This window comes from Panthera tigris, chromosome B1 (assembly GCF_018350195.1).
Source record: "Panthera tigris isolate Pti1 chromosome B1, P.tigris_Pti1_mat1.1, whole genome shotgun sequence".
Classification (NCBI taxonomy): domain Eukaryota; kingdom Metazoa; phylum Chordata; class Mammalia; order Carnivora; family Felidae; genus Panthera; species Panthera tigris.
The window spans coordinates 28502861-28517219 of NC_056663.1; the positions used below are offsets into that span (position 1 = coordinate 28502861).

The 14359-nt window shown below is 35.4% G+C and overlaps 1 protein-coding gene across 10 annotated transcripts in view; it reads right to left on the reverse strand.

Moving 5' to 3' along the window:
- The window catches only part of TEX15 (testis expressed 15, meiosis and synapsis associated), a 99373-nt gene that overhangs the window by 22480 nt on the left and 62534 nt on the right, over positions 1-14359 (reverse strand). For all 10 annotated transcript variants that reach the window (XM_042983141.1, XM_042983139.1, XM_042983140.1 and 7 more), the window contains 3 exons: positions 13010-13247; positions 5782-5928; positions 4295-4457 (listed from right to left, as the gene is read on the reverse strand). In XM_042983141.1, coding sequence (XP_042839075.1) covers positions 4295-4457; positions 5782-5928; positions 13010-13247 — 548 coding nt within the window. The remainder of the gene's footprint in view (positions 1-4294; positions 4458-5781; positions 5929-13009; positions 13248-14359) is intronic.

Below are 14359 nucleotides of genomic sequence, written 5' to 3' on the forward strand. Positions count from 1 at the left end.
ACTCTGGAGAGAGAGGAGTACACTGATAGCCAACACATGTGGCCTTGACTTTGGGCATAATACAGGTGTTCCTCAAACTTTATCAGTCTGAAAGGCATCATTGTTTATTGCTTTTTTTCCTTTTTTTCAAATGAGGTATAATTGATGTACAGTATTATATTAATTAGTTTCTGATGTGCAACATAATGATTCAATATTGAATACACTGCAAACTGATCATCACAGTAAGTCTAGTTACTATCCATCATTCTTTGATTAAAGTAATTAGCTATAAGATTATGGGTGGGTGAGAGTAGAAAGTAGGGAAAGATCTTTATTTTATTGCCTCCATTTTAAGCCATCTGGCTGAGGGATAATGTGGATAGAATGACTAGGCAGAAGCTCATCAAGAAAACAGAAAATTTAAAAAAAAAAATTTTTTTTTTAACATTTTTATTTATTTTTGAGACAGAGAGAGACAGAGCATGAATGGGGGAGGGTCAGAGAGAGAGGGAGACACAGAATCTGAAACAGGCTCCAGGCTCTGAGCGGTCAGCACAGAGCCTGACACGGGGCTCGAATTCACGGACCGCGAGATCATGACCTGAGCCGAAGTCGGACGCTTAACCGACTGAGCCACCCAGGCGCCCCAAGAAAACAGAAAATTGAGCAAACTTCAAATCAGCTAGGTCTAACAGACATTTACAGAACACTCTACCCAACAAAAACAAAACTTCCCCTCTTCTCAGGTATACATGGAACATTCTTCAGGACAGACCACATGAGAGGGTCAATAAATTTAAAAGGATAAAGATAATACAAATTATATTCTCCAATTACAATGGAATAAAATTAGAAATCAGTAGCAGAAAAAATTTGGGGGAAATTCACATGTACACATAAGTGAAATAAAACACTTTCTAAAAAACCAATGGATTAAATAAGAAGTCAAAGGGAAATTAGAAAATACTTTGAAATGAATGAAAATGAAGACACAACATACCAAAACTTATGGGATGCAGTTAAAACAGTACTTTCAGGGGTGCCTGGATGGCTCAGCTGGTTAAGCCTCCAACTTCGGTTCAGGGCTTGTGAGTTTGAGCCTCACGTAGGGCTCTGTGCTGACAGCTCAGAGCCTGGAGCCTGCTTCAGATTCTGTGTCTCCCTCTCTCTCTGCCCCTCCCTTGTTCATGCTCTGTCTCTCTATGTCTCAAAAAGAAAAAAAAAAAGAAAACCAGGGATATTTATAGCTGTAAATATGTACATTATCAAAGAAGCAAGATCAATACCCTAACCTTCCACCTTAAGACACAAGAAAGAGAAAACTAAACCTAAAGCAAAAAGGAGGGAAATAATAAATGAGAGAACAGAAATATAGAAAAAATAATAATGAAACCAAAAAAGTTGGTTCTTTGAAAAAGATAACAAAACTGACAAAACTTTAGCCAAGCTGACCGAGAAAATAAAGAAGGAAGACTGAAATTAGTAGAATAAGTTAAAGAGAGGATACTACTACTGGCTTTACAAAAATAAAAAGGACTATAAAGAAATACTAGGAACGACAGGATGCTAATAAATTAGGTAAGTTAGATGAAATGGACAAATTCCTACAAAGACACAAACCACTAAAACTGATGCAAGAAGAAACAGAAAATCTGAATGACAGTAAGTGAAGAAACTGACTTACTGATAAAAAACTACCCCCCCGCAAAAGCCTGAATGGCTTTAATAGTCAAGTCTATCAAATATATAAAGACGTATTAATGTCAATTCTTCACAAACTCTTTCCAAAAAATGGAAGAAAAGGAAACCCTTTCAAACTTATTCTATGAGACCAGTATTACTCTGATACCAAAACATCACAAGAAGGCTACAGATTAATGTATCTTATAAATATAGACACGAAAATCTTCAAAAATTTAGTAAACTGATTCCACCAACATATAATAGGAATCACATACCATGACCAAATGGAATTTACCTCAAAAATGCAAAGTTTACTTAATATCTGAAAATCAATTAGTGTGACACAGCACAGTAACACAGTGAAGACTAAAAATCATGTGATCATCTTGATAGATGCAGCAAAAGGATCTGACAAAATTACTACCCTTTCATGATAAAAACATTCAACAAACTAAGAATAGAAAGGAATTTCCTCATGATAAAAGACATCAAAAAACTCCATAGCTAACATCATACTTACTGGTGAGGGATGAATACTTTCCCCTAAGTTTACAAATAAGGTAAGAATGTCCACTCCTACCATTTCTACTAAACATTCAACTGGAGGTCCTAGCCAGGGCTATTAGGCAACAAAAAGAAATAAAAGACACCCAGATTGAGAAGGAAGAAGTAAAACTAACTCTATTTATAAATGACTTGATCTTTTATATATAAAATCCTAAAGAAATCACTGAAAAACTATTAGAACTAATAATGAGATCAGCAAGACCATTTACAAGATCAATACACAAAAATAACACTATTGCTATATACTTCAAAGAGGAACATAAGAAGTGAAATTGAGCAAACTCTACTTACAAAGGTATCCAAAAATACAATACTTGAAATAAATTTAACAAAAGAAGCATAAAACTTACACCCTGAAAACATTTACTTCCTCCACCAGGGTAGCTATAAACAAAAAGTAAGATAATAACATAGGAAGTGGAAAATCCTAGCACTCGTACACTACTGGTGTAAATGTCACTGGTGCAGCCACTTCGGAAAACAGTTTGGCAATTCCTCAAGTGGTAACAGTGTTATCATATGACCCAGCAATTCCACTCCCAACTATATACCCCAAGAGAAATGAGAACACAGGTCTGTACCAAAATTTGTCCAAGAACATTCATAGCAAGATTATTCATAATTGCTAAAAGATGGAAACAACCCAAATGTCCTCAACTGATATAGTTTCTATTTAATGTAATATTATGCCATAAAAAGGAATGAAGTATTAATACATGCAAGAACCTTAAGAACAGTTAAATGAAAGTCACTACTCATGAAAGGCCACTTTGCTTCACATATTTATGAATTCCCTTATATGAAATGCCCAGAATTGGCAAATACAGTTGACCCTTGAACAATATGGGTTTGAACTACATGGGTTCACTCATAAATGGAATTTTTTTCATGTAATATATTGGAAAATTTTTTGGAGATTTGCCACAATTTAAAAAATCTCACAGATGAACCACATAGCCTAGAAATGCCAATAAAAATTAAGAAAAAGTTAGATATTACTGTAAGAATACAGTATATAGAATATATAACATACAATGTACACATTAATCAATGTTTATGTTCTGGGTAAGGCTTCCAGTGAACACTAGGCTATTAGTAGTGAAGTTTTCAGGGAGTTACAAGTTAAACATAGATTGCGACGCTGGCACCTCTAACCCAAGGGTCAGTCGTACTAAGAGACAGAAGGCAGATTAGCGACTGCTTAGGGGCAGGCCTGAGGAGAAAGGGATATGATGGCTTTTCAAGAGTACAGTTTCTTTTTGAACCGATGATGATAACATATCACACTCACTGAGCTGGCAGAAACAGACATTTTTTTAAAAAGTGTATGTGTTGGCAAAGATATAGAGTAATTATGTAACCTGATGCAACCACTTTTGAAAACTAGTTGATATTATCTTTGGATTAAGTTGTACGTTTCTGATGTAGACATTATATTACTCTATACCAAAACTCTTGCCCATATGCACTGAGACACTTACATAAATGTTTAAAACAGCAATGTCTGGAATATGAAGAAAACTGGCAAGTATCCAAACATCCCCAGAGGAATAGTGTGTAGTCAAAAAACAGAATAATGTGTGTGTGTGAATACATATACATGAAGAAACTCAGGTATGCGTATCAGCATAGAAGAATCATACAAATGGAACGTCTGGGTGGCTCGGTCGGTTAAGCATCTGGCTTTGACTCAGGTCATGATCTCACGGTTCATGGGTTAGAGCCCTACAGTGGGCCCTGTGCTGACCAGCTCAGAGTGTGGAGGCTGCATCAGATTCTGTGTCTCACTCTCTGTCCCTCCCCTGCTTGTGCTCTATCTAATCACTCTCTCTAAAAATAAATAAATAAACTTCAAAAAAAAAAAAAAAAGAAGAATCACACAAAGATAATACTGAGCAAAAGGAGTCACAAAAACATCTGTAGTATAATTCCAGATACATAAAATTAAAAAGTTAAAGCATAACTATTTTGCTTACAGTTTGATAACGTATTAGAAAATAATATTCAGAAGTTCTACTACCAGCACACATGCTACGGAAGCATAATAATGTCTGTATCTTACCAGCCCTCTTAGGAAATCCTGTTGAAAGGAACCTCAAAGATGTAATAAGGTGTCCACTATCTACTTTTTGGCCAATAAATTTTACAGTTACTGTTGCATATGGAAGACAATGCCTAGGTTTATCTACTGGCTTTGAAAGAACATTGTATTCATAGAAGTATACCTGAAAAACAAAGGAAAAAAAACATTTTAAACTAATTAGTGTTAGCAGAATTGAATAAGCTCATATTTTAAAAAGTTATGTAACTAACTTCATGTTTGTTATTTATTCACCTGCTTCCATATACCCACTTCTCCCCACATTCTTTAACTCTAGTTTTTTTTAAGGTATAAATTTTTTCTCCCAACCACACATATTTTCTTTGGTATGTTATTAGTGTGGGCAGCAGCATAAACAGTCTGTTTTTATTTTTTCTTCTTTTTTAAAGAAAATTTTAAAATGTTTTATTTATTTTTGAGACAGAAACAGAGCGTGAGCGGGGGAGGGGCAGAGTGTGAGGGGAGAGAGGGAGACACAGAATCTGAAGCAGGCTTCAGGCTATGAACTGTCAGCACAGAGCCCAATGAAGAGCTTGAACCCATGAATGGTGAGATCATGACCTGAGCTGAAGTCGGACGTTTACCCAACTGAGCCACCCAGGTGCCCCAGAAACTATTTGTTTTTAAAAAGAGATTTTTTTCCATTAAAAGTTCAACGTTTCAGAGGTGCCTGGGTGGCTCAGTCGGTTAAGCGTTCAACTTCAGCTCAGGTCATGATCTCACGGTTTGTGAGTTCGAGCCCTGCATCTGGCTCTCTGCTGTCAGTGTGGAGTCCCCGTCAGATCTTCTGTCCCCTTCTCTCTGCCACCTCCCCTGCTCATATTCACTCTCTCAAAAAGAAAAAAAAAATTAAAAAAAGTTCAATGTTTTGCATATGCTGTTAACCCTAAGTTTTATTTGGAAGAGAAAGTTAATTAGGAAAATAATAATTGCTTGATACATTTTACATGTGGGAGCATATACATACTTCTAGAAAATTTATCTTCATTTAGTCATATAGATGATGATATGCAATGTTTACCACATATAATTTAATATTCTACAGAAGAGGAAAGGTCTACTAAGTATCTCAGCAATTTATGATGGAAAATTACTGTTTCACATGTAATGATGAACATATAAGCGTTTTCTCCTGTTGTGATTTCAAAATAGCTTGTTATAAAAAAGTTGGCATGTTTTGCAAGTTAGGAATTAATCTATGGAACAACTAAATAAAAGAAAGCAGCCACTGTATTTTGAACAAGGTTAAATGCAAATTTGGAAACTTCTTTACTACATTCCCAAATCACAAATATTAAAGAGCTTTCATTATTTATTTAATGTCTTACTATATTGAATAAAATAAGGGATTTTCATTTAATATTTCAAGAAGCTGTTTTAAGTTGTGTATCATATAGTGTGAAGCATGTCACTTTCAAGTAGTCACATGAACCCAAAAGTTAACATACTGCTGAATTGCAGGCTTGTAACTCAATGGCATCTTTCAGAGAAGGTATACTTCTTGACATGTGGCAATCAAAGTTAGGAGAAGGATCCAAAGAAACTTTGTTTTTATCCAATGAAGGCCGAATTTTCTTCACTTTTCCAAAGAGAACCTAAAAAAAAGGCAAAAAGCAGGTCATAAAAATATATTAGAACATTTTAAACTCCCATACAGAACATAAATTAAAGCCGTCTTTTTTAAGGGAAGAAATACAAATGGATAATCCATATCCCACATGAATAAGATGACTTACTGTATTCATATCAATTCCCCTTCTAAATTAAACTTAGGACTATAATACCTGTAATTAAAATTTTAGAAAACCTATTTGTAGAAATGAATTTTAGTCTAAAAACTTATTTGGAATACTAACAAACAACAGCCCAGAAAATTTCAAAAAAATGTTTTTAGAAGAAAGTTTTGGGTCAGAGGTAACAGAATTATGGAACAGGGCAGGCGACTTGCACTTCAAAGATATTAAATATATTTAAATTTTTTTTTAATATTTACCTATTTTCGACAGAGTGAGAGAGAAAGCATGAGCGGGGAGGCACAGAGAGAGAGGGAGACAGAGGATCCAAAGTGGGCTCTCTGCTGACATGGGGCTCGAACCCACGAAATGTGCGATCATGACCTGAGTCAAAGTTGGACGCTTAACCCACTGAGCCACCCATGTGCCTCAGTATTAAGTATTTTTTTTAAAGGATGGTATTACCACAAAAAAAGGCAGTGGGGAAAAAGAACAAAATAAAAAGCCCCAGGTAAGTCCAAGCATCTATAAAAATACAGTATAATGTTAAAAGTACCATTTGAAATAAGTGAAATGAAAACATATAATAAATAAGTATAAAACAATTGAAAGAATTAAATTACCTTAACATATACACCAAAATAAATGCCAAACCGGTTAAATATTTAAATAATGCAAACACTGTAGAAAGTCAGTATTTATCTAATCTCAAAGTGAGAATTATTTTCTAAGCATATGTGCCATGAATCCATAAACCTAAAACATAAAACTGTAAAACATTACAAAACATTTGTACATCAAAAACAAATGAGTATACTAAAAGACAACCTACTGAGTGGGGGAAAATATTTGCATGTAACATACCCGATAAAGGATTAGTATCCAAAATATATAAAGAACTTCTAAAACTCAACCCCCAAAAAACAAACAATCCAGTTAAAAAATGGGCAGAAGATGTGAACAGACATTCCAAAGAAGACATACACATGGCCAACAGATACATCAAAAAATGCTCACATCACTCATCATCAGTGAAATGAAAATCAAAACTACAAGATATTAACTCACACATCAGAATGGCTAAAATCAAAAACACAAACAACAACAGGTGTTGGCAAGGATGCCAACCCTCTTAAACTGTTGGTGGGAATGCAAATGGGTACAGCCACTCTTGAAAGCAGTATGGAGGTTCCTCAGAAAGTTAAAAATAGAACTACCCTATAATCCAGCAATTTCATTATTAGGTATTTACCCAAAGAATTAAAAAAAGACTGATTCAAAGGGATATGTGCACCCTGATGTATAGAGGCATTATCTACAATAGACAAATCATGGAAAGAGCTCAAATGTGCATCGACTAATGAATGAATAAAGAAGAGGAGGTGTACACACACACACACACACACACACACACACACACACACACACACACACACACAGAGGAATATTACTCAGCCATAAACAAGAATGATATCTTGCTATTTGCAATGATATGGGTAGAGCTAGAGAGTATTATACTAAGTGAAATAAGTCAAAGAAAGACAAATAGTATATGATTTCACTCATATGTAGAATTTAAGAAAACAAAAATGACCATGGCGGGGGGGGGGGGAGGAAAGACAAGAAACGGACTCTTTTTTAAAAAAAATGTTTAGTTTTATTTATTTATTTATTTTGAGAGAGAGAGAGAGACAGAGAGAGTGAACAGGGGAGGAGCAGAGAGAGAGGGAGAGAGACAATCCCAAGCAGGCTCTGTGCTGTCAGCTTGGAGCCCGGTGTGGGGCTCAATTCCATGAACTATGAGATCATGACCTGAGCCAAAACCAAGAGTCAGACACTTAAATTGACTGAGCCAGCCAGGTGCCCCCAGACTCCTACCTATAGAGAACAAACTGATGGTTACCAGAGTGGAGGTGGGTGGGAGGATGGGTTAAATAGGTGGTGGGGATTAAGGAGCATGAGCATTAAGGAGTGCTCATGTGGTGAGCACTGGCTGTTGCATGGAAGTTGTTGAATCACTAAATGGTACACCTGAAACTAACATTACACTGTATGTTAACTAAATGGAATTTAAATAAAAACTTTTAAAAAATGGGCAAAAGACATGAACAGACTTTTCTCCAAAGAAGACATACAGGTAGCTAAAAGACAGATGAAAAGATGCTCAACATCACTCATAACCAGGGCAATACAAATCAAAACCACAAGGAGATATCACCTCACAACTGTCAGAATGGTTAAAATAAAAAACTCAAGAAACAACAAGTGCTGGTGCGGATGTGGAGCAAAAGGAATCCTCGTGCACTGTTGGTGGGAATACAAACTGATGAAGCCATTCTGGAAAACAGTATAGAGGTTCCTCAAAAAATTAAAAATAGACCTACCCTATGATCCAGCCATCACACTACTGGGCATTTACCCAAAAAATATGAAAACACTAATTCAAAGGGATATATGCACCCTTATTCTATAGCAGTATTATTTATAACAGCCAAACTATGAAGCAGCCCAAGTGTCCATTGAAAGATGAATGGATAAAGAAGATGCGGTATATAATCATATACAATGGAATAGTATCAGCCATTAAAAAGCATGAAATCTTGCCATTTGCAACAACATGGATGAATCTAGACAGTATAATGCTAAATGAAATAAGCCAGTCAAAGAAAGATACCAAAGAACTTCACTCACATGTGGAATTTAAGAAACAAAACAAATGAACAAAGGGAAAAAAGAGACAGGCATTTGGCTGGCTCAGTTGGTAGAACATGCAACTCTTGACCTCAGGGTCATGAGTTCAAGCCCCATATTGGGTGTGGAGTCTAGTTAAAAAAAAGAGAGAGGAAGGCAAACCAAAAAACAGACTCTGGGGGTGCCTGAGCGACTCAGTCAGTTAAGCGTCTCACTTCGGCTCAGGTCCTAATCTCCTGGTCTGTGGGTTTGAGCCCCACATCAGGCTCTGTGCTGACAGCTCAGAGCCTAGAGCTTGCTTTAGATTCTGTGTCTCCCTCTCTCTCTGCCCCTCTCCCACTCATGCTCTGTCTCTCTCTCAAAAACAAATGAACGTAAAAAAAAATTAAAAAAAAAAAAACCACCCCAGACTCTGAACTATAGAGAATAGATGGTTACAAGTGGGGAGGTGGCGGGGGGGGGGGGGGGGGGTTGGTGAAATAGGTGAAAGGGATTAAGAGTACACTTACCTTGATGAGAACTGAATAATATATGAAACTTATGAATGACTATATTGTACAGCTTAAACTAATATAACACTGTATGGTTTTCATACATACATACATACATAGTTAATTTCCAGTATGTATACTGGAATATGTATACATACATAGTTAATTTCCAGTAACTATACTGGAATTAAAATTAAAAAATTAAAAATAAAATATCACTGTTTACCAACAAATCTTAAGGATTCTTAATTAATTAATTAATTTTATATAAAGAGAGCACACAAGTGGGGGAGAGCAACAGAGGGAGGGAGGGAGGGAGGGGGAGAGAGGGAGAGAGAGAGAGAGAGAGAGAGAGAGAGAGAGAGAGAGAGAGAGAGAAATCCCAAGCAGTCTCCACGCTCAGCATGGAGCCCAACATGGGGCTTGATCCCATGACCCTGGGATCATGACCTGAGCTGAAATCAAGAGTTGGATGCTCAACTGACTGAGCCACCCAGGTGCCCTGGGAAATATATTTTAATAATAATTTATAGATAGCATATGTCATAGTAAATTTTATAGATCAATTTGGCTAGGGTATAGTGTCTGGATGTTTGATTGAACATTAGTCTAGATGCTGCTATGAAGGTATTTTGTTGAGATGATAAAAAAATTCCCAGATGAAAAATCAGTTCACTTTAAGTACATTACCCTGGATAATTTGGGTGAGCCTTATTTAATTGGGTAAAGGCCTTAAGAGTAAAAAGGGAAGTGTCTCAGAGAAGAAATTTTTCATCAAGACTTCAGCATAGAAATCTTGCCTTATGGATTTCATACTTGCCAGCCCAGAAATTGTGAATCAATTCCTTTATGTATAAAACATATACAATATAAGACTAAGATGTAGCATATACACAATATATTAATATATTAATTTGGATCAGGGAAGATATTGGCATTGAGTAGGATATACAAAGAAACATTTATGTGGTCATGTATGGAAAACAAAACAAGTATAAAATTTAAAAAAACGAATACAATTAACTGATAAAAGGTGGATGAACATATAATTCATATGACAAAAAGTATACATTTTATTTGAAGTCAGGAATTCAAGGGGTGCCTGGGTGGCCCAGTCAGTTAAGTGTCCAACTCTTGATTTTGGCTCAGGTCATCATCTCATAGTCATGGGAATGAGCCCTGTGTTGGGCTCTGTACTTAGCGTGGAGTCTACTTGGCAATCTCTTTCTCTGCCCCACTTCTGCTCTCTCTCTCTCTCAAAATAAATAAATAAACGTTTAAATTCAGCAATTCTATTATTGTTATTTTTTAATATAATAATACATTCATTCATAATTTAAAAAACTAAATATAATGTGGTATCCTGCATTTGGGTACTAGAAGAGAAGAAAAACAATAGAAAAACTGGCAAAAGGTAGTCTGTAGCCTAGTTAACGGTACTGTACCAATGTTAGTCTCTGTTAGTCTTTTTATTTTATTATTTTTAACTTTTACTTTTTTACTGAAATATAATTGACAAATACAGTATTAGTTTCTTAGTTTTGACAAATGTGTCATAGTGATGTGAAATGCTAACAATAGGGGGATGCTGAGTGAACTGTGTACAGGAACTTTCTGTATTTTCTTTGTAACTTTTCTGTACATTTAAATTTATTATAAATTGGAAAAGTTTATTTTTTAAAAAAGAAAACATTAAGTGATAAAATATTGTCCAGAGAAAAGCCTAGCTCACACAATATGCTTTAATGAATTGATAATGTCTACAAATCAACTAGAAAAAAAAGAAAACACCAAAACGGCAAAGGATATAGCCAACTCACTAAATATTATTAATGAATATATGCAGAATGTTTAAACTCAGCAGTGACTGCAAAAATAACTGAATCATCAATGAGAAACTATTACATATAAGACTGGCAAAGACTTTTTTAAAAAAGCATACTATATATAACAGATGTTCTGACACACTGTGGATAGAAATGTCAATCAGTACAACCTTTCTCAGGATAACTGGGCATTACATATCAAAAGCTTTTACAGCTCCTAATCTTATTCCTAGGTAGGAATTAACCAATTAATTCACAGCAAATAATCATAGGCATAAAAATATACCTACAAGGATGATCAAAGTAGTACATAAAACACACACACACACAAAAGCAAGTAACTTATATCCCCAAATTTTAAAATTTGTTGTGCAAATAATGGTAAGGCTATATAGTAGAATACTGGGTAGTTATTCAAAAGGTTATTAGAGAAAAATACTTATTTAATGCAATTAAAAATGTTTACCTTATAATCAGTGAAAAAAGTGATATAGTATGTAAAGAATACATTTTAATTACAATTATACATGCATATTTGCACACATAAACAGAAGACTAGGTATAGATATACAAGAAAATTAACTGGTTATTAATGAGTTCTTTGGAGCTTCTTAGTATGCACCAGATTTTCTAAAGTCAGGATGTATTGTTTTAATATAAAAATAAATTATGCTTTATTAATTTGATAATATTCGAGGCCTAAGCACATAAGGAATTATTCCAAAGGAAGCATTGGTTTTATGTGTACACACATCCTATATTACAAATCTGAGGATCCTGACTACCTACTCTGAATTTAGTAGTCCTGGCAAAGCTAAATTTAACCATAAAAGTCTATCTTAACCAATTTGTTGATGCTTAAGATTTGGAAAGACTTATTTTTTTCAATTTTGAGTAATTTTAGACTTTCAGAAAAGTTGCTAGTTTTGAAACTAGTTCAGAGGTCCTATATATACGTGTATCCAGTTTTTCCAAATTTTTTTTTTTAAAGTTTATTTATTTTTGAGACAGAGAGAGACAGAGCATGAATGGGGGAGGGTCAGAGAGAGGGAGACACAGAATCTGAAATGGGCCCCGGGCTCTGAGCTGTCAGCACAGAGCCCGAAGCGGGGCTCGAACTCACGGACCATGAGATCGTGACCTGAGCCAAAGTCGGACGCTTAACCGACTGAGCCATCCAGGCGCCCCAGTTTTTCCAAATGTTAAACGTTAAATAAACATGGCAAAACTAAACACTGCTATGTTGTAATCTGCAATTAATGTAACACTGTGTCAACTATACTTCAATTAAAAAATAAAACAAAAAGAAATTAACATTGTGTAATACTATTAACTAAAAGAGTAGGAATTTAGTGGGGCACCTGGGTGGCTCAGCTGGTTAAGTGTTTGGCTCAGGTCATGATCTCACAGTTTGTGAGTCTGAGCCTCACATCAGGCTCTGTGCTGACAGTGAAGAGCCTGCTTAGGATTCTCTCTCTGTCCCTCTCTCTCTGCCCCTTCTGTGCTGTCTCTCTCTCAAAAATAAATAAATAAAAACTTAAAAAAAATTAACAGTAGGAATTTAGTAACTTTAGCTTAAGTCAGAATTCTGTAACCAATGTTTTGTGAAAAAAACACTTAAAGCACTGTGGTATTAATTATGGTCTAAACAAGAGGAAGAAAGAGAAAAGTGTCATTTAAGACAGAGAAAAAAATAAAGACAAAGATGATACAGGCTGAATTTGCTTACTTGGGAGTTTTGTTTTATGCTGCATACCCAACTAAAGTCAGAAATAGGGGAAAATTTCAAATGACGATGATGACAATAATATACGTATGATTTATTTTATATAATGCAACTTAAGAACACTAATAATTCAGACTGAAAGGAGAATATATCTGGGTCAATTTAAAGCAACTAAATATAACATTTAGTATTTGTTTTATGCTACCTACCTTAAAAATTATAATACTTTCTACAGTAATGCTTTTACTGTGAGCATAATTCAAAGCAATGTCAACATGTCTAAATACATAAATTCCAAGAAGAGGATTTCCTAATATCTTGAATGTAGATGCTCTGGTACTTATCCCATTTTGATATATTTCAGCCACATCATTCTGAGTAAGTGCTAAAAAGCAGAAATGTTCTTCAAGTTCTCTGCCATGTCTTCCACTCTCACGCATCTCTGACCTAAAGCAAAACAAACTGTGTGTAAGTTAAGTGAGAATATTGACAGAATTTTCAAGGAGAAAATAAACATTTCGACTTACTGCAGTTACAAAGCAAGAGAATCACTGATAACATTCAGAAGCACCACTATTCTGGGGCGCCTGGGTGGCTCAGTCGGCTGAGTGTCCGAGCTCGGCTCAGGTCATGATCTCACGGTCTATGGGTTTGAGCCCTGCGTTGGGCTCTGTGCTGACAGCTCAGAGCCTGGAGCCTGCTTTGGATTCTGTGTCTCCCTCTCTCTCTGCCCCTCCCCTGCTGGCACTCTGTCTCTCAAAAATAAACATTTAAAAAAAGAATTTAAGAAGCACCACTATTCTATTGTAACAAGTTAGGGTGAAAATCATCTAAGGAAAGAATTCATGAAGTAGATAACTACTCATCCAGGATTATGGACTACATTCCGTATAGCCCAGTGATAATAAGGGCTAACATTTCTTGAATGCTGCTAATATGCCCAATATGTTAAGACTTAACTTTTACATGCATTTTCGTAATTTTTTTCTGAACCCTTGAGCAATTGACTATTGTTATTTTTTAATTGCTGTTGTTATGCCCATTTTTTCCCTAGTCTCCCTAGCCCCTGTTATACTCATTTTAAAAATGAGGAATATGAAGTTCAGAGAATTAAACTTGCCAAAGCAGCAAGATGACAGAGTTGCAATTATATATGGGAACTCTTGTCTGTTAAGTTCCAGAGCTCAGAGTCTCACCTATTTGTGCTATGGACGAAAGAACATACATTTTTCTTTTTTTATAAAGATTCTTTAACATGCATTTCCTAAGTACATATAGAGACACATGTATGGTAAATTATTAGGGACATTCTCTATTTCTCAGGGATTCATATAACAGCTGGAAAAAATAATCTAGGATTTGATTATAGTGTACTCCTATCACAGAAGAAAATTATGAATCCTACTCAAAACTGATTGTAATCTTAAGTACATACATTTTTTTAAATAATTTTTTAATTTTTAAATTAATTTTTGAGAGAGAGAGAGACAGACAGAGTGTGAGCTGGGCAGGGGCAGAGAGAGAGGGGGACACAGAATCGGAAGCAGGCTCCAGGCTCT